At 30.8% G+C, this 26,688-nt stretch overlaps 2 protein-coding genes across 3 annotated transcripts in view; one reads left to right on the top strand and one right to left on the bottom strand.

Annotated features, from left to right (window-relative positions):
• Positions 1 to 6,321, top strand: part of LOC111710425 (uncharacterized) — a 9,870-nt gene extending 3,549 nt beyond the window's left edge. Inside the window, exons 3-8 of the mRNA XM_023484509.1 lie at positions 2,019 to 2,205; positions 3,068 to 3,163; positions 4,306 to 4,436; positions 4,686 to 4,795; positions 5,511 to 5,560; positions 5,685 to 6,321. Coding sequence (XP_023340277.1) covers positions 2,019 to 2,205; positions 3,068 to 3,163; positions 4,306 to 4,436; positions 4,686 to 4,795; positions 5,511 to 5,560; positions 5,685 to 5,815 — 705 coding nt within the window. The 3' untranslated portion in view covers positions 5,816 to 6,321. The remainder of the gene's footprint in view (positions 1 to 2,018; positions 2,206 to 3,067; positions 3,164 to 4,305; positions 4,437 to 4,685; positions 4,796 to 5,510; positions 5,561 to 5,684) is intronic.
• A 347-nt stretch (positions 6,322 to 6,668) lies between these two features.
• Positions 6,669 to 26,488, bottom strand: LOC111710424 (spermine oxidase). Of its 2 annotated transcripts, none has more exons than XM_023484507.1 (19): positions 26,385 to 26,488; positions 23,804 to 23,920; positions 19,275 to 19,361; positions 18,474 to 18,556; positions 17,696 to 17,778; positions 17,402 to 17,522; positions 16,687 to 16,753; positions 15,622 to 15,694; positions 13,819 to 13,888; positions 13,288 to 13,368; positions 12,614 to 12,695; positions 11,824 to 11,865; positions 11,613 to 11,643; positions 10,696 to 10,766; positions 9,855 to 9,959; positions 9,196 to 9,228; positions 7,909 to 7,979; positions 7,168 to 7,251; positions 6,669 to 6,955 (listed from the first exon to the last, which is right to left on the bottom strand). In XM_023484507.1, the coding sequence occupies exons 1-19, from the start codon at positions 26,419 to 26,421 to the stop codon at positions 6,917 to 6,919; spliced, it is 1,377 nt and encodes a 458-aa protein (XP_023340275.1). In that variant the 5' UTR covers positions 26,422 to 26,488; the 3' UTR covers positions 6,669 to 6,916. The 2 variants fall into 2 exon arrangements, with proteins under 2 accessions (XP_023340275.1, XP_023340276.1); XM_023484508.1 differs by having other exon boundaries at positions 10,696 to 10,745.
• Positions 26,489 to 26,688: the final 200 nt, after the last annotated feature.

Raw genomic sequence — 26,688 nt, 5'->3', positions numbered from 1 at the left:
TTTCTTGGAAATTTCATGCTGAATTCAGATTCGAAAACCATTTTAAAATATATTAAAATCCAAAGAAGTTATGGCCAAATAACGGTACTAAATTCCAGTTTTATAACTTTTTAATGTTTTTGATGAGTTTTTTAGCTGTGACTCACTCAATTTTCAATTTTTTAAAACACTTTTCAGATTTGAATTTAGCATTGAATTTCCAAGAAAATGATGTATAACATGAAAATAAAAAATAAAATTTTTGTTTGTGGCCTTACGGTGAAAACGCAGCGACTTCCGGTGGGCGGTTGGGTCTATTTCAATATTGATCACCCCGACTGGACATGCCACTCCATAAATGGAAGGTCACTTGAAGTTACGTCTCTAGTCCCTTAAAGACACACTTTGAGTTGAAAGTCTAATGCTTATAACTTTCATTTACAAATTTTAAAAATCGTTAAAAATAATAATATTATAACATCTTTATATTGCATAATGCATATTCTTCAGCACATTCTCTAAAAAGGTTAACAATACAACAGCAACATACAGTTAAAAAATATAATCACGGAAAAAATCTTGCAATGCTTTCATTTAGAAACAATATTATTTTGATAAAGTCTAACGTTAGACACATTAAGGCTTGAACAACGCAACATATAGAACATTTTTTCAAATCTTTCTTAGAAACGAAACGAATAAACAGTTTTGATTGTCAGTTGTAAAAAAGTGTAACAAAAAAGTTTTCACAATAACATTTCGATAAATCGTAACGTAAGAAAAGGTACATTTTAGTAAAATTTCTAAACGTAATTAAAAGAGTTTATATTGGAAAAGTTAAGATAAAACGTAACGTTATCAAAAAATATTCTTTGCACTGAAATGCATTGTAACGTACAGAACTATGCCCCAATGACGTTTTATAAAAGCAAAACGTTTGTCATCTTTTAGATCTTAAACCAAGTGAAAGTGTAACGTAAGGTCTCTGAAAATATTTACCTTGCATGAAAGTGGAACGTTAAAAAATTGTGGTTTTATTACATAAGCTTTAACGCAACGTTGGGAAAGTTTTTTAATACGGGAGATGCAAAAGCGTAACGGAGCTTACTGTTTTTTCACAACATTTACTAAAGCTAAACGTTGTATAAGGTATTCAAGTGCAGAAAATTCATTACGTAACGTTACTCTATGCCATAAAATTTCATAATTTGCAACGTAACGTTTCAAACGTTAATACTTTTGATGAACACTATCGTAACGAAAGCTAAAATCTAGAAAAATCAAAACGTTGACATCTCTATCATCTGCTATCCAAAACTAGTTACTATCCAAATACGTTGCTATCAAAATAGTAGTTGTGTTTCTAAATAAGTTGCTATTAAAACCAGTTCTTAGTTTATATTACGAAACCAGTTTATATATGGTTGTTCAAATAATATTAATTAATGAAAATACAAGTAGTTATTGCCGTCTTTTAAAAGGTTGGTACCTTTACTGAGGCAACAAAACGAGCCGACTCCATGCCTACGCATAGTTTGCCAAAGACTGAAGAATTCCAAATTTTGAGAATTTTTTTTCCATTTTTTTCGGATTTTTAGAAAAAAAACTGGTTAAAGTAATGATTAAGAGCAAGTCGAAAATTTGATAGCAAATGATGATTGATAGCAAAATTGTTGATTGCAACTGAGGATTGATAGCAAATTGGCCTGATAGCAAGTGAGGCTTGATAGCAAGTGTGTCCATAGCAGTTACGGCCTGATAGCAAATGAGGCTTGATAGCAAATGAATGTGATAGCAAGTGAGTTGATAGCAAATGAGTTTGATAGCAAGTGAGTTGATAGCAAGTGAGGGGATAGCATGTGAGGCTGATAGCAAGTGAGGCTGATAGCAAGTGAGTTGATATCAAGTGAGGGGATAGCAAATGATCGTTGTCCTTCTGCAGGCCCCCCCCCATATAAGTTCCTAGGGAAGGGCGCCTCTTAAAAACTGTTCTCATATGTCTTTAATGACCTCTCTATAATCTAATCTAATTGGTGAAGGTTGGAATGCTGACAACGTCTGTTTCCTCCCTAACTAATCGAGTAGAAATGGGATTACTGTTTACTGCAGGAGTTGGAATGAATGTAATCCATATTGTTCGATGCTTCACTGACTACAAGAATGACATCATCTTAGTTCCGATCGCGGTTGCGAATGTAATCTATGAATTTATATTGATAAACTCAGGAAAAACCTTTTTTACTTTAACATTACCTTAAAAAATCTCATTGTCAAGGAAATATTCACGAGAAAAATTAACCGAGGTGTTAGTTGATCACATTAATGTTATTTATATTTACGATGTTTCAATGCTTGATCCTCTCTTTTTCTTAATCTCGAGACTAACCTAATCTTGTAGTACTTGTACCCTGAAAACTGTATAAAATCAACAGTATCGTATCAGAAGCCGGGAAATTTGAAATTTTGCGCGCCAATAAAGATTAACATACAAAAAACGGGAGGGACTCTCTAATTTTGAAAAACCTGTTTTAGATTTTTCTGTACTATAACTAAAAAAGAGTGGATTAAGCAAGAAATAAAAAGTAAACACATTGGTAATAATTGGGAAAGATGTTGCCGTATTTTTGTATCTTTAGAAATATATAATTCTGAAATTAATTAAACCGTTTTTTTAAACAGAAGTCTGCAAGCCACTTAATTCTAGAAAAACCACAATTGAAAATATTTAAATTTAAAAAGAGAAGCATGAATAGCTCATTCTTTATTGCACAGCAGAGGCTTGATATGACGTACAGTTGTAGGCGATTATATCAATACAATGAAGTCGACTTTCGATTTTAATTTTGATTTATATCAAGCTGTTAAACAGCATGGATTCACATAAACATAGAAGTCAAGAGAAGCTGTCAATTAAAAAAAGCTTTTTCTTTGATTACTTGTAAACTTTCAATTCGAAAAAAAGCTTGTTAACAATAAAAACTTAAATGAAAAGTCGTCTTTATTATAGTGATATAATCGCCTACCATTGTATATAATCCTTAAAGGTGGAATTTCTCCTGATTTATGCAAATAAAAAATATGTTTAAAGTGGTGATAATAAACATCATATGTCGAGATTTCATGAATTCTTGTATCCTGGAAACTAAATCTATGGAAACCATGTACACCTCAACTCAGAGATTAGGAAGGACTTTTAAATAATTTTTTTACTAAAACAAAGTATGAACATACAATCAGAATGATTACCTACACTTTGCTTTTCTGCTTTTTTTCTCTGACCTTATAGTTACAGTATACACTTTTAAAGATTTATGGACGACTTTTTACAAATGTGCCTGAACAAAATCGATCATTTAAAATTCGGGAAAAAAAACGATTTTTTGTTTGCTATTTTCATAATTTAAGATTGTAACTATGTATTTGTATAAATATCACAAAAAAAGTTTAAACTGGTGTAAAGCAAACAAACCAAAAGAAACCTGTGACTGCCAGTTCAGTATATATCGTTTGATAAAAATATTATCATCATCAGTTCAGTATTTATCGTTTGATAAAAAAATTATCATCATCAGTTCAGTATATATCGTTTGATAAAAATATTATCATCATCAGTTCAGTATATATCGTTTGATAAAAAAATTATCATCATCAGTTCAGTATATATTGTTTGATAAAAATATTATCATCATCAGTTCAATATATATCGTTTGATAAAAATATTATCATCATCAGTTCAGTATATATCGTTTGATAAAAATATTATCATCATCAGTTCAATATATATCGTTTGATAAAAATATTATCATCATCAGTTCAGTATATATCGTTTGATAAAAATATTATCATCATCAGTTCAGTATATATCGTTTGATAAAAATATTATCATCATCAGTTCAGTATATATCGTTTGATAAAAATATTATCATCATCAGTTCAGTATATATTGTTTGATAAAAATATTATCATCATCAGTTCTGAAACAATCAATAATATATGATAAAAAAAAAATTCAGATAAAAGCGTAACAATATTCAGATTGGACGAATTGAGTCTGTGCTACAAACTCAAATTTCCTAATCCTTTTATTTTTGCAACCCAATTTAGAAACCTTAGATATTTCAAACTATAAATTCTGTTAAATCAAATAATGAAGTTATAAATATCAAAGTTAAATCTAACAGTTCACCCGGAATAACCGGGTAAGATGTATACTTGCATTTGGTCTATAATTCATCAGACTTATAACTCTTACAAATGTCTCTTCAAATCAAACCATTGAAAGATAAATAAAATTCAATTAGAATTGAATTGAAATTTCCGATAAAGTTGTTAGATATGGAATTCTGAAGGAAGGATTGAGCCCAATTTTCTTCCTTCACTACACCTTGTCAACCTTCATCATAGTTACTGAAGCTCATGATGTTTATCATCTCCTAGATAAGAAGGAGTATATACAGGTAAACTACTCCTAGATAAGAGGGAGTATATACAGGTAAACTACTCCTAGATAAGAGGGAGTATATACAGGTAAACTGCTCCTAGATAAGAAGGAGTATATACAGGTAAACTGCTCCCTATAGAAGAGTAAGTAAAAATAAAAAACTTAAAAGGTTAAAGATGACCACTGTGAATGAGACATCAGGGATACCTGCTTTTACAACGACGACGATTCTTTGAACTGAAAACTTCATGATTTCTTTACCTAGGGTTTCATCTGTCTCGGGCATGGTATAATTGCTCTTCTTATCATCTACATCATCTCAAGCATCTCAGATAATTGTCATTCCGTTTTTAAAAAGCTCAATGATCATAGCAGGTCGTTTTTTTTAATGATAAACAAGCATATTAGAAAGTAGTTTTTATAATCGTAGATAGTTTTTAAATAATCATAACAGATAGTTTTTAAAGATCGTAGAAGGTGGTTAATAATCATGGCTGGTAGTTTTTAGTAATCAAAAGAGGTAGTTTTAGTAATCATAAGAGGTAGTTTTAGTAATCATAAGAGGTAGTTTTAGTAATCATCTAAGATACCTAATAGCAATGATAAGAGGTTGCTTTAGTAATCATCTAAGATAGCTTACAGCAATCATAAGAGGTAGTTTTATTTATCATAAGAGGTAGTTTTAAATTATTATTGCAGGCATGTTTTCATAACCATAGCGAGTAGTTTTTAATAATCATATGAGGCAGTTTGAATGATCATGCTGGGTCGTTATTAAAGATCATTCACTGCCGGTAGCTTTTAATGAAAATTTAGGTAGTTATTAATAACCATAGGATTTTTTTTTTTATCAAAGCAGAGTTTTTTATCATAGAAGAATGGTTTTAATGATCATAGAAGATAGTTTTTAATGATCATATGCAGGTCATTTATAATGATTAAAGTAGGTGATTTAAAATGATCATAACAGATAATTATTATGATCATTATTCATAACATGTAGTTTTTGATGATCATAGTAGGTAATTTAGAACAATTACTGCAATTTTAATGATCTTTTTCGACACAACTTACAATTTATCAAATTTAGAAGTAGTGTTCTGAATCTTTCGACGGATGACAAACTTCTGCTTATTCTTGGTAAAAAAATAAAATAATGAATTAACATTTTTAAATATAAAATTAGTCCTAAGTGTTATAAAATTTTGGTATTTGAAAAAACAAAAATCTGTTAGCTGTGAAATAAAAGTAAACCCTGAATTAGGAATGAAAGGTGTAGATGATGAAGGCAAAGCTACAGCACTCAACTTCTTCAAAGCGGAGATGTCAATGGTTCCCAGTGTTCTTGGAACAGCAGCTGCTTACTTAATCATCATGATTCAGACAACTGTTTAATTGAGAATAATCAACTACAGGCACAATCATGACTCTTAATCTTGGTATCTGAACCAAAGTATTATAAAATGAGACCCATTATACTGTAGAATGTCGACTGTTTGACCGAACCAGAATTTGTGTATCTTAAATCTGAGGCTCATATATTACTCTCCATTTTAAGCAGACCGAAGGTGTCCATATTGGATATCCAGATTAATATATACTCCATGCACATCAAGCTCAATGTTCTGATCTATATTATGAATCTAAATTGACCAATGAACATAAAACATTAATTCAAAAATACGAAGACCCCATTTCTTAAAACATTTATTTAAAGCTAAAGGCAGCTACCTTTCAGATTTATAACAGCACGAGATAAACATAAGAGTGCTAAAAATGTCGTTTGACTGTTCCAGAGTTTTTGGAGCGTACTATACATACTTTCTGAGCCCGCGATTTAAAAAAATTGGAAAAATACGGCTCAGGTCTAAGCTGTCTTTGGGCCTTATTTACGGCTTAAGCTTTCGGATTCAAGCTTAATCTTAATTTTCCACAGAGTTGAGTTCAAAAAACCGGTTTAATATTCCATTTGGCGGATTTTCATTGTAGGAACTGGCGCATTCACAGTTTTTATGAGAACAAGACTCAACATTGAGCCTTATTCTCCACTAAAAACTACCAAGGTCGGGTTTATTTTCATTGGTCCTAACTCCTTCAGTCGAGCCAAATTTCTTGCAGCTGTCAATCACGTGACAAAAGCTGTCGTCAGAGTTGGGTTGAAGATTGGATCTTAAAGTCGGGTTTAAGGAATTACGGCACGAACCGAAGTTTTTAAATCGCGGGCTCAGGTAAATTTTACTTTTGCTATAATGACAAACCAAGAAATGACACGTGCATCCATACATATTCATGCATTTAGAAATTATTTTATGATACTTAATATATTTATTCAATCCTTATAATATCTTGACAAAATAAACTTATGTTAAACAATAATAAACTTATGTTAAACCATAATAAACTTATCTTAAACAATAATAAAATTATGTTAAACAATAATAAACTATTAAACAAATATCTAAAGATTTTTTTTCTCTGACATTTGTATTTCTGTTCTTAACTGTAAATAAGCCTTCTTGCTTCTCTTAAACCAGACTATATAAAAACAAAAATATATTTAACTGAAATAGGTTAATTTGAAAGTCTTAAAGAATGATTTAAATGCTAAGTTTCGTACGTATGAAATAAAAAAAGATTTCTGGAGATTTTTATGATATGTTTAGTTGAATTATTCAAGTGTATAGGAAAAATTTATTTTTGGAAAGTACATTTATACATATCCAGATCCTGAAACAAAAAAAAGCTACCTCCATTGCACCATGTACAGTACCATACCCAATAGTGCTTGTACTCTCTCCACAAAACTGTACAGTACATATTCCATTCACTACCTGGATAAAAGCCCAAATAAAAATGGCAGTATGCGAACAAACAGGTCATATAAAGAGCCGGCTAAGGGATAATATTTCTAGTTGTAATCTCTGTTTGTCTAAGTGTCTGTTTGTTCGATCATAACTCAGGAACTCCTGGAAAGTTTTTCCTCAAAATTTTGATTTGGGAACTTGGGAGAGCCACGGAAATGTTCTTAGATTGGTTTTGAGATTCTTAGTCGACTTTTAGAGTGAAAATAGCTAAAATCATAATTTACGACAAAGCGTGGGTAAACGGTGGGACTAACAACGCTTGGTTCCCAATCTAGTTATGTATACAAATAAATATACATCCCAGTAAACATGAACATTTAAGTACAAGTAGAAGAATATGCATTCCTGGGCTTGCATTTTAAAATTTAATTGTGAATCGGGCATTGCAATCTTTGCTTGGAAGGTCACATAAAAGTACCCTTATAGTCCCTTTCAAAACGACAAGAATATGCGTTCCAGGCGTGTATTTTACATGTTAAAAGTCCTCCAAAATAGTAAACCGATATTTTTTACGAGTAGTTTTGATAGCTTCCTATTTCAATAAATTCCAAACTATACCTTTAGTGTCGTCTTTAAATTTTCATATTTTTTTTTTGTTCTCTCCGTAGATTTTAGAATACTTACTAATGGTTCCGCTAAACTCCAAGGTCCAACCTTTTTTTCATCGCATTTAGGGGTTCTGTAACTGTAAGAACCTTAAAAGAATAATTATTTTTTTCAAAATAAAAAAAATGGTTTAATTTACAATTAATATTGTAATTACATTTAATATTGTACATTTTGCAATTTGCAAAAGGAGAAAACTTTTTAAAAAAAAATTTTTTAAACAAAGGAAGAGTTATTAACCCATTATTTTTAATAACAATTCTTACTTCCTGCTTATACTTTTAGATTTAGGAATTCAAGAGTTTTACCGTCGTCTTCAAAGTTTCACCTATTTTAAAATGTCATCTATTGTGGGAAACTATAGTTCTAAAGAGTTCTAAGTCGTCATTGAAGGGAGTGCTCGCGAAAAATGAAAGGGGGTATAAGCTTACGTCGAAAAAATATTTGATGGTGATTTGCTACTAATCTTACACTTCATTCTGTTGCGTCTATAAGGAGAAAATTGTTAAAAACTACTCATGATGAAGAACGTAGCAAATTCATTAAGTTGCAATATTCGACTCGGATCGTAAAACAATTTATTTAATTTCAAACAAATCATTCAGATATTTCAACCAATAGTCATCGATTTTATTCGACGCATTGGTATATTTAGTTGATTTTCATATAAAGTGTTTTTTTTATCATATACAGGGTGTCCCAAAAAACATGGGAATTCCGTGACGAATTCGATATCGTCTTTTTAACTAATTCTTTGATTTAGTATACTGATACCTACTGAGAAAGCTGTAATCTGTAAGAGTTTCGTCTGCTATGTTCACATTTTGTTTGTTTATGTTTTGACTGCAATTGGTTGTACTTAGTAAAACAAGAAAATTGCAGTATACAAACAGAGTAAACTTGTCCGTATTCACTGTTCATCTTGCGGAGACATTATAGACACATATTTACAGTCTTTTATCCTTTTCATAAAATAAACTCTAGCATACATAATAATATTATGGCTTTTAAAATTAGGTAACACAATGCTAATTCATAACAAAGACGATATCGAATTCGTCACTGAATTCCCATGTTTTTTGGGACACCCTGTATGATGCAATTTAAACGACGATTAGTTGGCCGCCAGGTGTCACTGCTCTCGATGTCGTTTTTAACAATTTTCTCCTTATAGATGCAATAAATAGAAGTAAGATTAGTAGCAATCAACATCGAATAATTTTCTACGTAAGGTTATACCCCTTATCATTTTTCGCGAACACTCCCTTTAAAGTCTTATATAGAATTTGAATAACTCCGTATTACCTCTGAAGTTTGGATCAGACCCCCATCGTGTAACTTTTCAAACATTTTATTCAATAAAAATATTTCACCAAAAGTAAGATATTTCCGAAAACGCAAATAAAAAAATAGTCCAGCTTGGATTTGTTTAATACTTCCACAAACTATTTACAAGCTAGGAACTGAGGTCACGCAATATTATACCCACAAACTTATATTTTCTAATCCCCCTATCTTTGCAATTCAATATTGTAGACCTTTGCTATTTGAAAAAAATTAGGTCAGATGAAATAAGCTTAGTTTGAAATATCAATGGCTTACTCAACCATGTTGCAAAGATATAGAGATTAGAAAATCTGAGTTCTAAAAAATCTGCAAATTCTTTTGAAGTTTATTATTTTCATCAGTGAATTCTCTCTTTTCCCTTTTGTAACAACGAAGGAGATTGTTTAAATTAAACATTTTTCAAGCTAGAAAAACGACAATATCTTCTTTATTATTGATCAGACAAAGGTTTGAAGGGTACATTCTTCAATCGGGCCCTTCTTGGAGTTACAAGACGAAGTTTGAATTAATAATCTGTAAAATTTAGTAAAAATAACACAGCTTTAAGGTTTAGATTTAGTACGAAATATCAGAAAAGACTAAAAGATTTAACGTTAAAGTGATGAAATGCTTCGTTCCTTTAATAAAATTTGGTTTTTCTATGTTCTTTCCCGTTTGTTCCTTTAATAAGTTCCAACATTCATCAAGTATAGTTGTATCAGATAACTTCTCAAGTTTAGCACCTAAACAGATATAATTTAATCAGATAAATTCTCAAGTTTAGCACCTAAACAGAAATAGTTTAAGCTCAATCACTGCAAACTAAACAGGAGGCAAAGGTCTAACTCGAATTACATTACTGTTACATGTTTGTGACGCTGCTGCTCCTTTAGTTTTACTGGCAGCCGTAGTACATTTGAATATCAAAGACGGGTCAACCTTTTCGGTCCCAGTTTGTACTGTATTACCCGGAATATGGGTAAAAATAGCAGACAGTCAATGGTACTAGCCGGCGCAACAAGGTTGACGCGGTCAGACTTAAAGTTTAATATACTTTTAATAAAGGGTCAGAGGTGCGTGGTTCTGATTTCACACAAATGTGTTAGAAAAGCAAACATATCCGATTATAATTCAATTCAAAACATGTTTGTTTTACTTCATATAAAAAGAGTTATAATAAAAAAGATAAATTCTTATATGCAATTTACTTTAGTTTGACGTGCAATTGCACTCAGATAAACTATGTTTAAAATGAAGGGCCACGGTTGATGTACGTGTCAGTGTTTCCTTTTGTTTCGATTTAATCTTGATCCACATTTTTTATTTTTCTTATACCTAAATCTTTGCAACCTGATGCTGTATAAACCTTCATGTTTAAATTTTAGATTATTTGGTCTAACAGAATTCATTGTTTGAAATATCTAAGGTTGCATAGATTTAAAAATCAGAGATTGTGGCAAAGAGTTATAATTCCTTCACCTTGTTCTCCACAAATCCATCCTCCGAGAACATTATGTTGATTGCAGACTCTATCAAACCCAGGGATTGATATATAAAAAAAAATAAAACTGGACTAGTCCGTTAAACCTCCCCCCACCCCCCCATTTATCCTTCCGTCCGTTTTGTTAAAAAAGTCAAGCAGTATTGGTTTGCTATTTTTCAGATTTTTCACGTATATTACTGAAATTCAATAAATGTAAGAGTAATAGGAATTATAGATTAGTAACATTAAAGATATGACCCTATATGTCGTCTTTTAAATATTAAAGGTTTTTTTGTTCACAATAACCCTGAGGTAGAAGCCCAAAGAAGTTCCGCGCAGGCAACGTTAAATATCAAGACAAAGAGAGCCTCTGCCTCATGGTTATTTTCAACTCTAAACCCCTAAATCTTGAAAAGACGACATCTAGTGTTCTATCTGTATTGTTATTAATCCATGATTGGAAAAAAATAGAAAATAAAAAGCAAAAGATAAAGTTGTTAAGAACTCAATTATTCAAAATTCATTTGAAAATAAAGAATTTCGACGTTGTGCAGGAATTATTATAAGTGACCTTCCATTCACAAAATATTCGATTTAAAAAAAACAATGCTCATTTAAAATGTATATGTAACAAAAATCGAAAAGTCATCATCGTTTTTCTTACTTGAAAAAGTGTAAATTCTGATATTTTCCTTCCATTGTATCTGCAGCAGACATGCACAAATCAATTTTGTGGAGTAACCAAATTTAACGAGGTAAGCATAATAATTAATTGGATATCTCACGTTCTCGGATTAGATGTCTTAATCATTTTTGATCATAAAAAAACTTTTTAAATCAAAAATGCCAATTCTGCGAATAGAGAGTCACGTGACATCACTGTAGAATCCCCTTTTTTATATTTTCTATTTACCTCGTCCAGTGGGATGCTTTCGGGTCATTTTCTAAATAAAAATTATTTAGTAAATATAACGGTCTTTTTCATTAGTTTTGCTAAGTTGGTATTTTTAATTTGATCTGCTATATACCATCAGCTTATTGTTGAAAATGTTAAACCGACCAGCTGTATGCAATGTGTTTGTATACATTTTTTAAAAGGTTTTTGCTGAATAAAAGCAGTTTACCTAAACTGTTTGTATCCCAAAGAAACTGAATTCCACCATGTTCTAGGGATAAAAATAAGCGGTATGTTATTTGTCCTACAATCATTTGTCCTAAAATCATTTGGTTTACAAAACATTTGTTCTGCAGATCATTTGTCCCACAAATCATTTGTCCTAAAATCATTTGGTTTACAAAACATTTGTTCTGCAGATCATTTGTCCTGCAATTTAATTGTCCTGCAAGTAATTTTTTCCTACAAACCATTTGTCCTGCAAATCATTTGTACTACAAATATTTTGTCATGCAGTTTATTTGTCCTACTCATCATTTGTCCTAAATTTATTTTTTCCTACAAAGCATTTATTTTCCACACCATGTTTCCTTCAGCCGGGAAAACTTCAGTTTTTCTACAAATCTATTGACCTACGCTTCATTTGTCCGACTCTTTATTTGTCCTACACTTCATATAATTTGTGTTTGTCCTACACGTCATTCGTCCTACTCTTTGTTTGTCCTACACATCATTTGTCCTACTTTTTATTTGTCCTACTCTTTATTTGTCCTACACATTATTTGTCCTACAGAGATAGGAAAACATCAATTGTCCTACACATCAATTGACCTACGCTTCATTTGTCCTACTCTTTATTTGTCCTACACATCATTTGTTCTACATATCATTTGTTCTACACAACATTTGTTCTACAGAGATAGGAAAACATCAGTTGTCAACTTGTCAACCACTACATCTGATCGACAAACTTTTTCAAATGTTGTTAAAATGTGTAAATAGTTGAATAATTGAAGTACCTGTATTCCAAAACGGTTTCTCAAACCCAAGAAATATTTTGTTCATTGTTCCGAATCCCATTAGTTCAATACATTCTCGTCTCTTAATGTTAAACATAATTAAACTGATTACTGATAAGGGTATGATCAAGCTGATAAATGATTTATTAAGCTATATAATAAATAAATGATAGTTAAATAATTAATCAAGCTGATAAATGATTTATTAAGCTATATGATAAATAAATGATAGTTAAATAATTGATCAGGCTGATAAATGAAGGATCAATCTAAAGAATAATTTATTAAACTGAAAAACGATTTATCAGGCAGATTAATAATTCATGAAACTTATAAATGATTGAATGATTTAACAAGCTAATTAATGATTAGTCAAACTGATGAATGACTAAATAAGCTGATAAATGATAAATCAAGCTAATTAATGATTAATTAAGATGATAAATGACTAATCAAGCTGATTAATGATTAATCAAGCTTAAAAATAATTAATCAATCTGATAATGATCAATTAAGCAGATAAAGGATTGATTAAGCTAAAAAATGGCTTATCAAACTTTTGTTTTCCCCCTCCCTGAAATAGAGTATATTTAGAAGAAAGCGATTGTATACAGCATTTCATTTAAAATTATTCAATTTTTGTTTTTTGAATAATCAAACATTTAAAAAAGTACCTGTAAAGAAAGAGGAGGGTGAAATAAGTTGGTCTCGGATTTTAGAACTCCCAAAGAAACAGAAACTATCACGTTGTCAAACTTAACAACAAACATAAACAGATTTTTCCAGTTTTAAGAAACAAATTTTTTTTGTAATTTCAATTTAATGCACAAATCCTACTGCGTCAACCTACAGTTTTCACATTTATGATTCTTGAAAAAATAACCACAAAATTATCCTAGACCTCTCATTTCCAAAATGTGGTCTGCCTTTTTCTGCGCTGTCAATATTACCTGAGATATTAAGAATTTCGTTCTGATTTCAATTTTGTTGAATGAAATAAAATTGTCGAAATCTGAATTTAAATTCTTCATATCTCCGGTAATGTTGAAGAATGCGCAAAATATGCAAACCACATTTTGCAAATGCCAAGACCAGGGGTATTTTGTGATAATTAACGAAAAAATGCCGCAAATATTTTCAAATATAAAAGACGACATTCAATATGTCTTGCAACTAGCTGTCATGTTTCGTGGGACACCTTATACCTCAAGAGTTTCAGTTGTTCCTTCCAATTTAATTTGAGGAGAAGATCTTGACCAATCTATCTCAGATACCCTAATCAGATAATCTAAATGTTTAAGGATCATCAGAAAGATGTTAAGTACTTTTCCAAAGGCATTTCCCATAGCAGTAAATTCTCAAGGGTATTTCAGAGTTTCACTAGCGGCAACTTGTCAAATCTGTTCTACCGCAGCGCTCGGTCCCTAATCCTGTTCTAGCCGCAGCCTACACTCTAAGAAATCTGAAATTTTCATCTAACAAAATTTGTTGGAGCACCGGCTGACTCAAATACACCTTAGTAGAATCATTCGTCAAATTTTGTTGAATGTATTTTCAGTCGCCTTAATTCAAAGTTTGTTACATGATCTATCAACCGGTGTTTGTCCGCTGGCTGTGCCGCGCCTCCATATAATTATCATCTCACAAAGTTTGTTTCATGTCGATTCAACCAGCGACACTGCGCGGTTTAAAATTAGCATGCGTCAAAATTTGTTGGATGTCCCTTCAACTTACTGCGCAACTATGTAATCATTTGTTATATGATTATTCAGCTTTGAATCTAGACCCGTCATAAGAGGTTGGTACAGGTGGCGCCACCTATTCTCTCAATATTTGTTTTAACTAGATTCAAATTGTTTGTTACATAAATATCCGGCTGTTAAGTAAAATTTCAATTTTTTTATACAATTTATTAATTTTTAAAACGCATAAATCTGCAAAAATGCAATTGATAAAAACAAAAATTTAAACGTCATAAGTTTCAAGTTTATCACATTTTTTTATAATACAAATACATGAGGCAGAAATATAAGATCTTAATACAAATCTTTAAAGTAACATGCAGCATAAGTTTTGCTGTTTATAATACACTTTATTACAATTCAAAGCTTAAAGAACTGGACATCAATTAATCACCAATTTAGACAACATTTGATTCTTGTAGAAGTAGATTCTGCAGTCTGAATTATGGAAGATTTGGTTTTGCATTGATACTCTCTTTCAAGCAAAGCATTGAAGATGCAAGCATTAGTTTGAGAGAGTGTACAAAGGCTTAAAAAAGTTTTAATTTTGTTCTTCCAGTTTCTTGGAGGTTTCCCTTTAAATCTTTTTGATATCTCCAAATTTCCAGATCGAATTGACGTAGGTACAAGCGCTGTCGGCTAACAGACTAAACTGTCACTAATTGGAAAGTCAGCTGATTCTCCCCCTCCAGCCAGCCGTGCGAGCCGTGCCAGCCCGGCAGATGGTTCAACGTTTGATTGATCATAAATCAAAATTTGTTTAATCTTACACAAACTAAAATATCGGCTAATTACAATGAAAGAAAACTGTAACATGACAAAAGAAAGATGTCATATAACAAAGTTTGACACATGCTGAGAGAACAATGTGTAAGCTATTAACAAGTTTTGTTAGATTGTAAATTTGGAAAATATTTAACTAAATTTAAAATGAAAGAAGAAATTTGAAATATGAAAGAAGAACTTTGATGCCTGATGCTAAAGACCAAAATTGCATTTTTTAGAGTGTAACCTTTTCTTTGGGAAGTTGCCGCATGGGAAATTTCACCTTTGAGAAGTTGGCTCTTGTGAACTTGTCATTTGGAAAGTCTCCATTTGGGAAATGCTTTTGAGAAAATACCATCAGAAAGGCCAAAATTAGTGTCAATTTTCAAAATTTCAACTCATTTTTCATTTGCAAAATTGAATGGAATGACCCATTTTCGGCGTAATTTTCATGAATATATATTTTTTACGAAATTATGAAAAATTTGAAGACAATAATACCTGGTTTTGTATCTGATATTAACAGCAGTAAGCTGTTTCAATAAATGATTGATTAGGGTACAGTATCCATTCTCTAAATTTACAAACATATTAAAAATTTCAAAACGAAAAATCGATTTTAACCCCCATTTTTTTATGTTAAATTAATATCAAATTACAATACATTACAGATGTATGGGCGGTGGATGATTGAAATCGAAAAATTATGCATAGAAAAATGGACTTATCAATTATTGGGCATTTTAAACAAAAAGCTGGCAAATTTCTGTTGATTAAACGATAAAAAATATTTGTTACTAAAAAAGGGGCGTGAAGCGTCTTGAAAGCCGAAAGTGGTAAATATAATAAAGCACTCACAAAACGTTTCCTTAAAACGTTTCCTTACTGAACGTTTCCTTACTGAAAGTTTCCTTACTGAACGTTTCTTTACTAAAGGTTTCCTTACTGAACGTTTCCTTACTTAACGTTTCTTTATTGAATGTTTCTTTACAAAACGTTTCCTACACAAAACTTGTCCTGCTACAAAACGTTTCCAGTCACCAAACGTTTCCTGCAACCAAACTTTTCCTGCTTCAAAACGTTTTTTGACACTAAACGTTTCTTGCCACTAAACGTTTCCTGCCACTAAACATTTCCTGCTGCCAAATGTTTCCAGTCACAAAACGTTTCCTTTCACAAAATGTTTTCTGCCAAAAAAAATGTCATGCCACCAAAAGTTTTCTGCCGACAAACGTTTCCTGCTACAAAACGTTTCCTACTACAAAAAATTTTCTTCTAAAACGTTTCCTGCTACAAACGTTTTCTGCCACAAAATGTTTAATGCTACAAAACATTTACTGCCACCAAACATTTCCTGCCGCCAAAAGTTTCCTGCTACAAACTTTTCCTGTCACAAAACGTTTAATGCCGCGAAACGTTTCCTGCTACAATCATTTCCTGCCACCAAAAGTTTCCTGCGGTCAAACTTTTTATGCTTCCAAGCGTTTCCTGCTGTAAAACGTTTTCTGCCACAAAACGTTTCCTGCTAAAACGTTTCTGATAAAACGATTCCTGTGACAAAACTACCTAGGACTGGATCAGAATCCACATCTCCCCTCTCATAATCAATATATTCACCCCAGGAAGAAACAGACTAAAAAAGAAAATATATAGAAAACGAAAACCCCCCAAAAATATAACCAAGCTGGAAAAAAAAATTTCGGGCCAAAATAGTGTCACCTTAATTTTCTCACTCGAAAATTCTGAAGAAATAAGTATATGAACTTTATATAAATGAACGGAGAAAACAATAAACTAGCAAATTGCACGTCAAATTGAAATCTTTTATTTTTCAATCATAACTCTTTTTTATTTATTTCTAATTTAAAACCAAAGCTAAAAACTTTAGAATGGTTGATATCGAGATCAATGCTTGAAGTTGATCCTTTCTTTTTGCTAATCTCAAGACTAATTTAAGTCTTCAGATTAATTTCTAGAGATTAGAAATGCGCTCTTTAGCTTTTGAAAACAGGTTTTTGATATCAATTGGACTAATGATCGATTGAACGAACCTATTTTTTGGATTAATGTTTATTAAGACTACAGTTCAAAAGGACTATAGTTCCAAATATGATAAGATATGTTTCTTAACAGGTTTGTATTAAATTTATATTTGTTTATTATTATTATTATTATTATTATTATTATTATTATTATTATTATCATTATTATTTTAATTAATAATAATATTAATTATGATAATTCATAATAATTTTGTTATTATTAATATTATAAAATGAACCTGTTGAAATAGATCTGGAACTCCAGTATCTACCTTCTCCCATTGTATAAACCATCTATATATAGACTCCATCTCTTTTAACACATTCTCATCCTTCTCAGTCTCGACAAACTCAGAAAACCTACGGAAAAAATAGTCATTTTCTCCTTATATACGCAACAGATAGAAGAAAGATTAGTAGCAATCAAAAGCGCTTATTTTTCACCGTAAGCCAACACCCCCTTTCATTTTTTCGCGAACACTCCCTTTAAAAAAGGATAAATTATAAATGTTATTAAAGGCCCAAGTTTTTACCTTTTCTGAAAGTGTTCTCCAACAGAATTCGAATTTTTTTCATCATTTAATTCTTCATGAACATTCTCCAGAAACGTTATTGTCTAAAAGAAAAAAACGTATAGACTATTTTTAACCCTGTTTAGTATTTCTTTGATATATTTTGAAAACTAATTATTTTCGTGTGATTATTGCAGATGTATTTTTACCATCTATAATAATAATGAGTAGCTGTTGATGTTTATGAAAAGGGAACAAATACCTTGTTAAAGAGTCAGATAATTTGTTAAATAAAATTCAGGAATTAAAGGGATTTATAAACGTAATTTCAAGTGACCATTGATTATAATACTCTTCAAAAGAGTAAGGACAAACTCCTGATGATGCCAAAGTTTTTGGCGAAATATATTGAGAAGAAAATGATATGATTCTAGTGCTAGAGAGTAAGGTTGGGATTTGTTAAAAACGATCTAAAGTTAACGAAATTTCCGATTAACAACATGACTGTCATTTAAGAATGTATCTGAATAACGATGGGGAAGATAATGTGACTTTTAAATCTTAGTGTTAAATTCTTTTAATTTCCTCGTTGTTTCTAGTTCTACACCATAGAACCAAACGTCACTTAAAAAGATAAACTTAATACGAATATGCTTAATTTAGCACTTTTAAGAAAGGATATCTCATTTTTTCTTTTCAATTGGGTTCAAATTGGACATACCACTCTATTGACTGGAATGGAATGCTCAATAAAATTACATTTCACAGTCGCTCCCTTCCTAATATATCCTCCATTTACCTTCTCTAAAGTCTCTTTGTCTGGAGATCTACCTCCAGGATAAAAGAACTCTCCATCTCCATCACCTCCATTATCCTCACTCACTAAAAACAAGAAACTTACTCTGGCGACGACCAATTAATATTCTAAAAAGTAACAAAATAAAAAAATATTATGTTATGTTAACAATTCGAATGACCATAATTAAATTAGGAATTTAATTATTATAATGAATATAATTTAATTATTTCATTGAGCAGCATAATGTAACTTTTTTGAATTAACATCTATACACTCTGTATATGCATTAAGCCATTTTCTCTGTATAAACCCAAAAGCTTTCTATCTTCTCTTTAGAGATTTCTCTTTGATCTTTTTCATGAAGTCTTGAATTGGGATCTAGTTTTTGAATCAAGAACATAAATGGAAGGAAAAAAGTGTTCTCTTTTTTTTTGCGCATTTTTTGGGCATTTTTTTCAAAAACTTTGTGTTAGGTGGATGTCTAAAGTCACTAACTTATTCCATTTCCCCCACTGAAAACTCTTGTATTAGATACCCTAAATCGTAAATTCTACTGTCTACACTCTTGATTTTATGCTTTATCCTTTCTTTTAGATTTTCCATCTGGATTGCAACCAATGAGAGTTTTCACATCGACTGCGCGCGAAAAAAATTCAAAAAATTTCGATTCCAATTGGCTGTTCAAATTCAGCCATCACCTTTCTGATTGGTTGAATTTTTATACACTTATTATTAACTTGATATTAAGTCGTCTTTATACTGTCATGTTTCGTGGGGCACCCTGTATGATTATGAACTGACCTGGGATATTATTCTCCTGTATATACTTCCAAAGCATATTCTCCCCCCGCCCATGAATCCATTGGGCGCCGAGCTCCACAACTCCGTCTGAAAAATTATGAGAAAAAAACACCTTTAAATTTTTACAGACACCATATTTATCTATAAGATTCTTTTGATTTTTTTTTCAAAACGCCTGATGATTCATCCCCTTTTTAGATAAAATGGTAAAATGTAAATATTTTTAAAGACACCATATTTATCTTTAAGATTCTTTTGATTTTTTTCAAAACGCCTGATAATTCATCCCCTCTTTAGATAATATGGTAAAATGTAAATATTCAACCTGAAATGTTATTTTACCTTGCAAAATATATATTAAAAGAAACGTATGAAAAAAGAGGAAACATATTTTTTTGTATCAATATATATCTATATTTAAATATTTATAGTTTAATATTTTCTGTTTGTCTTTCCTACAGTTAAACCCTATATAAGCCATACATCGAAAGAATTCATCAAATGTCGTATTCTTCACTTTCTGATAATTGAATGTTGCAGGTATTTAGTTTTTAAATTAAATGATTTTATGGAGCTCTTTCAACTGTTCCCTCATATTCATAAAAGGGTCAAAAAAAAGTGAGAAAAAAAATATTTTTGTTTTAAACAAATATCAAAGTGTGACACATGTTTCTACATACATTTTTCAAGGTTTTTTTTAATAAATATAGTTTTTAGATCTCTAGTTTTAGTCATAAAAAAGTTATTGGCTATTTTAGATTTTTTTTCACAGACCAGACTTTTTTTCCAACCTGTACCCTACCCTTTAAATTAAAAAAATTAGTACCAAAAAATCCTTTAAATTACTATTAATTATGAGTCAAAAAATATAACGGTGGTCGGTGATAGTGTCAAAAATAAGAGTGCAAGGACAATAAAAACTACAGGGGGGCGTTTGCCCCCCCCCCCAGCCTGTTTAGAGTTAAAAGGTGGTAGACTTTTTTTCAAAAGTAAAGTTGGGGTTCCCAAGATTGTTTTATATGAGTAAGCTAATATAAAATTGACCTTGAATTTGAATTAATCTAAACTTTCTCTTAATTCAGTTTAGTCTAAATTATTTGAACATATGTTCAATCCGTCAAGAAATTGACCTAGTGACCTATATATTACAGCAAAGACTGAAGGAAAGAGTACAATTAATGCGACTTTCACTGGTTTAATTTCTTGACCTCGTGGCTCCTTTATTTTGTGTAGAAGTCTGAGTAAAACAAATGTATTCGATTACATATTAGAATTTTAAAACAATTTTTTCTCAAAAGCTATCCAAGAAGCGGATTTGTAAATGTACTTGTACATTAAAAAGTGGTATTAAATAATGGAAATAAAAGCCTGAAAACTGATGTGAGTAATTCCAAAGAGTGATGTAGGAAAAAATGTATTTACAAGTAAAAAATGCACGAATAAAATTATACAAATGAATCAAAGAAAGCCGGAGCTCTCTTAACAGACTCTCCGCCTTTCAGTTGCCTCGTACGACTGAGGTATCTCTTACGATTCTTCCTGAATACTGACTTTCGTTTTGGTTTTAGCCCAGGTTCTTTCTATTTCCTCCTGCCTCGTTTTCAAGCCGTGTCTACTGCCTATTGAATAAATTAACAATAGAATTCCCGATTTCAACGGTGACTTACTTTTCCACGCGTTTAAAGTTGAAAACCATGCGTCCAACTCATGTTCTCTGGGTTAGCATTTCTTAATGGATAAATATCTCTACAGGATATAGATGAGGAGACTTGTCATCCATCCCACTGTCTGTCCGACATATAGCTTTATACAATAGAGCTAATATGTTGTCTTCTTGAAAGGCAGGACTACTAGCAATCCGAGGTCTGGGTTCATATGAGGACTGAAGGGGTTACATCAATAGAACTATCCACTCTGAGTTTAGCTCCGGGTTCATGAGAGCTGAAGAGGTTATATCAATGGAACTATCCCTCCTTCGGGGTATTGAGCTCACACTAGTTATATCTTAGCTCTAGACCGTATGCAGACTGAAGGGGTTTCAGTACGGTCAATTTAAAATTTTAGTTTGACGTGCGATGTCTCCATACCATAAGGTTGCAAGCTCTAACCGCAAAATCGATGAACATTTTGCCAAAATTACTTTTAAAAAACTGCAGCTAAAACAAGTGCATTAAAGCTCTAACATTAAAACCAAAAACGTTGCCACTCTTTCAAGTCGAATTTTCTTAGCAGGCCAAATCTATGAAATTAATAAAATAAAAGCTTAAACCGCCATGTAACCCCCCCCCCCTCTAGATTACAAATCCTGCTTTAGATTCATAAAAAATCTAGAATATTTGATCTTATTTCTGGACTGGGTCAAAGTAAACCCGAACATTTCAACCCTGTTGACAGAAATACACGATAATTGATATCAAATGTTTGAGTAAATTGATATCAAATGTTTGAGTAAATTATGAATGATGTTTGTAAAAAGCAGATCATGTATTTTAAGCTAAAGTAATTACGCATCATGATTAACTCTAAACTAATGTATCCCGAAATTACTATATGCAACATTTAGAAATGCTACCATATATTCTTTAAGTATTTACTCTAGTCTATCTACAAGCTAAAGAATTACTAGCCTTAAGGTCGAAGTCTAACATACGGAAAACAAAAAAAAATCATGAACCAGGAAAATGAGTCCATTAAGCATTTACAAAAAAATCGTATTTTCGACCTAAGAATCTACATTTCAAGATTCTATTAAGTGGAGTTACCGGCAATGTATGGTGATTGAAATGAGTATGCAGTATTGTAGAAAATCTTTTTAGGATTCATTTGAGACATATTAAACGTTTCCACGATGTATAATTACTGAGTTTGAGTGCAAAGTCGACGATCAAAATTATGAACTTGGGTGGGTACGTTTTCCGAATCGGTTTTCTAAAAATTATTAAATAACGACAACGAAAAATAAAGTAAAAATTATACAGTAAAATGATTAGATGTTTAGGAACAAATTTCACAAAAGAATTTTTTTAAATTTTCTTGGAATTGTTTGAAGATTTCTAGAAATTCTTTAAATATCGTCTTTTCAATAAAATTCCAGAAAATCTGCAGAAAATCTTTGTGAATAATGAGATATTATAGAAACTAACAATTGAATAAAATTACTTATTTTCGATGAAAAGAGTTAATTTTTAATTTCTCAACGTCGTAGAAACTTTTACATGTCTCAAATGAATCCTAAAAATTTGTCCACTATACTGCATATTCATTTCAACCACCATACATTGCCGGTCACTCCCTCAAAACAATATTCATAATTGTCAATACTTTGAAGAGCTGGATTTAAAAAATAAACATAAAAGTCTGGAAACAAATCAGTTCACTAATTTATTTTTAAACTTGTAACGTCTTCCAGGGAGATTTGAAGAATTTAAAACTTTTTTAGCAGTTATTGCACTACAGGAAATATGGAATAAACCTCAACTTAGAATTTATTTTAGAGAACTACCATCCTTTACACTTTAGAATAAGAGATAAACAGGGATTAAATAATAATGCAGGGGGACTTTGGGTGAAAAATTCTTATTATTTTGAAAAAAATGAGTGTTCCTCAATCTTTATTCCGAGGGTTTATGAAATTATTAAGATTAAAACTGGCAAGAACAAATATATTCTTGTGGGTAATATATTCTCCAAATAGTGCTCCATATAGTCCATAATCCATATGTAAACATTAAATACTTTAATCAAACAATAAGTAATATATTCTCTAAGATTAAGTCTGATCCTAATTTTAAGGATGTGAATGAAATCATCTTAGCAGGGATAAAAGATCATTTTATAAAACCACACAAATCAAATTTATACAGGACTTTACCCATTTCTTGAAAATAGTTTTTTACCACTTATAACTCTTCCAACAAGGATAACTGGATCCTCAGCTACGCTGCTAGATCATACTGTTACAAACATTGCTGATGATGATTCAGGAATTATTCTTTCAGATATTTCTAATCATTTCCCAGTGTTTTTTATATTCGTCATTTTAAAGACAAATCTGCGAAAGTTAATCCTGTAAAAATATTTCAAAAATGTTATGCTCCCTCTATTTCAAGGTTGAAAACAGTGGTGGAAAATAAAAAAATGGGACATTCTTCTAAACACGGATCAAGAAACTTCCTTTAAAGTCTTTTTTTGAAACTATAGAAAACTGTTTTAAGTCTTCATTTCCTGAAAAGAAAATAATTTCTGCAAATAAGAGTAAACCAATGGTATAGTTCTTTCAGGAGCAGCTGAAATATTGGAAGGTTTCAATACGTTTTTCTGTAGTATAGGTCCTAAACTAACAAAGAATATTGCAACAATATATATAGTATGTGTATTTTTAGCATTAAACTATATCTTATCTCTCAACCATTACCATAAAATTTATAAATGTTAATTGTTAACTCTGGTTTATCCGCAAACTAAGTAAATGTTACCTTCTAGTCTATAAGTGTTAACTTAGGTCTATTTGCAACCTATAGAATTGTTACCTTCTAATTTATAAGTGTTAACTCTGCCCCCTGGTCTATCTGCAGCTTCTAGAATGGTAATATTACAGAAACCAGAGCGTGAAAGTTCTGCTGCTGCAAACAGACCAGAAACTCCACCTAAAATATTTAAATCTATTAAACAGAGAATATTTTAAAATATCTCTAAATAACAACTGAGCAAAATAAAATGGAAGAAACGATATTTTACGATCGAGATTAATGCTTGATCCTCTCTTTTTCTTAATCTCGAAACTAACCTAATCTTTTACTTGTATAAAATTCAACCAATCAGAGTCGCGTTATGAAGCCGATAAATTTGAAATTTTGCTCGCCATTTAAGATTAATATACAGAAACGGGAGGAACTCTCGAATTTTAAAAACCGGTTTTGATTTTTCTCTACTATATCCTAGAAAGAACGGTTTAAGAAAAAAATTAAAAGAGCGTCCATTGGATACTGAGATTAAGTAATCGGGATTAAGCATATCTTATTCTAAAGTTTTCAGCTCAGTAATTTTTTCTCGAAAAAATACGAAAAGGAAAACCAGCAAAAAAAAAAAAAATCTTTGAATCTCAATCTCACTTTGTCATTTTTTTATTGCATAATTTATTCTATCTCTAAACCAATGATAACTAATTTTAATATAATTCTAATTAGTTTCGATAAATCATAAATATTTCAGGAAAGTTTAACTTTAAGGACATTCCTTTATAGTCATGAAAAGTTTTACGAACTTGGCTTTTTTCCTTCTGGAAATTGATTATTTTCAATCACGATTTCTCTATAGAACTGACTTGCGGATTTCTTGCTTCAGAGAAACAATGAGAGGAAATTGTAAGAAATTAGCATTTGTAAAGCCAGAAAAACAACGATATCCTTCACATTTTTGAACAAATAACGGTTAAATAGCAAAATCATTGAATTTTATCGCTGGAAAGTATAATCTACATAAACTTGGCTTTCAGGACGCTTCGCACCCATCTTCTATTTCAAATGTGAACTTTTTGCAATGTAAATATCGTAAAACAAAAACAAACATAAAATTTGCGGATTTTCTAAAAAAAATCGATGTTTTCTTACAGAGAATTCAAATAAATAACTTTCAAAGACCGAAAATGTCTCTGCTGGGCCTATGCTTCCAAACCAGTCTGACAGTTCATGGGAAAAGGGAACAATGTTATAATATCGGTGTTTTAGTGAACATTCCGTTTAAACATTTCTTGAGATAAAGCGTATATTTGTGAGTAATTATCAAATATTTCAATAAATATAAATATTTTAATAAATTCCATCCCCCTCCCCCCATCATTACAATAAAAATTAAACCCTGATGACAACCGTATTGTTAAAAACAGAAGAAAAAAAACTACTTCTTAGAGAGCTAAAATATTAAATCTTTTCAAGGAAAATGAGCATTTTTATAGACAAACAATTTACTCAGATTAAAACCAAAGAAATCATTAATTGTTAAAGAATGTTAGAAGAAATTGAAAAAGTTGCAAAACTGAAATAAAGATGAAAATAATAAAATAAGAATTTGTAAAAAATTATGTAAACCACGGTAAAAAGATTTCAATTGATTGATTTATTTAATATATATTTCACTTTTAATTAGATTTAAAATCTATATTCAGGGTTACCCACAAAGAATAAGACTTCAGAGACGATTGTACGGAATTTGTTTCTTTTTTTATACTCACGATTCCCTTGTTTGTTTCTTTGCACAATATTTTGATAACTATCTGAGGCAGCAAACATAATTTAACCTTGGAATCATCACATTTTAAAAGTTTCCTGTCGTCTTTACAGTCTCATCCTTCGTGGGGTACCCTGTATGTTATGGGAAAAGCTCAAAATTTATCAAAAAACTTTGTTATTCAGGAGTTAAGAAAGATAAAATAAAAACTAAAAAGTGTGGTTCAAAAAAAAAATAAAAGTAATTTTGCCAAACAAAATTTACATATTAGAAAAAAATTGATCTTTTGAAAAGTGAAACAAATAACACGGTTAAAAATTTAAAAAGTTTAAACTGTCGAAAAATTGAAAATATAAAAATTGTTGCATGACCAGATTGTTTTTGTCGAAAATTTTCTGAACCAAACTTATGAAGAAAATGTCAGCCAAAAAAAAAGAAGATTATTAAGAAATAAATACCATTTGGAGTTTTTCTTTAAGTTCAAAGGAACTGTAAAAGTAGTTTTTAGGAACCCTCCAATGCTAAAGAGTGGCAAATCTGATTCACAACTGTACCCTTCAAAGCTTTGTTTGATCAAGCATGAATTAGATATCCATGTTTTTCAATCCTTGCTTCAGCAACAATGTAGAAATTATCAGAGTTAAATATTTATCAAGCTAAAAAAGACTTAATCTCTTACATTTTTAATATTAATCAGTTAATAGAGTTCCAAGGTGCCATTGTGAATCTAGCAGACCCCTCTTCAACTTATGACGACAGTTCATTTTAAAATTTGAATTTCAATGAAAGGATTTCGTCAAAACTCAAAAGTTGGTTATGCTTTGCAGTGGAAAAACTGAAGCATGAAGCATGAAAAAACATGATTAATTTATTTTAAAAAATTACCTCCTATTATACAAACCCTTGATGATTTTTTATCCATCCTTTTCTTGTTTATTGTCTACTGATTTTACTGTTCTGCAATGTTTATTTTCATGTACTGATTTTAATATTCTGCAATGTTTATTTTCATGTACTGATTTTACTATTCTGCAATGTTTATTTTCATATACTGATTTTACTATTCTGCAATGTTTATTTTCATGTACTGATTTTACTATTCTGCAATGTTTATTTTCATGTACTGATTTTACTATTCTGCAATGTTTATTTTCATGTACTGATTTTACTATTCTGCAATGTTTTTTTT

Source organism: Eurytemora carolleeae, unplaced genomic scaffold (genome assembly GCF_000591075.1).
Source record: "Eurytemora carolleeae unplaced genomic scaffold, Eaff_2.0 scaffold1061, whole genome shotgun sequence".
NCBI classification, from domain to species: Eukaryota; Metazoa; Arthropoda; class Copepoda; order Calanoida; family Temoridae; genus Eurytemora; species Eurytemora carolleeae.
This window is presented reverse-complemented; position numbering and strand designations above follow the sequence as displayed.

Excerpts from the sequence above, each read along its gene's own strand:
- LOC111710424 (XM_023484507.1), bottom strand. The coding sequence starts at position 26,421 with ATGGATAAAAAATCATCAAGGGTTTGTATAATAGGAG. Across the intron at positions 18,557-19,274 it reads ACAGGAGAATAATATCCCAG|TGAGTGAGGATAATGGAGGT; the intron begins GTCAGTTCATAA and ends TCTTGTTTTTAG. Across the intron at positions 10,767-11,612 it reads AAAGCATCCCACTGGACGAG|ATCAATCCCTGGGTTTGATA; the intron begins GTAAATAGAAAA and ends TTTTTTTTATAT.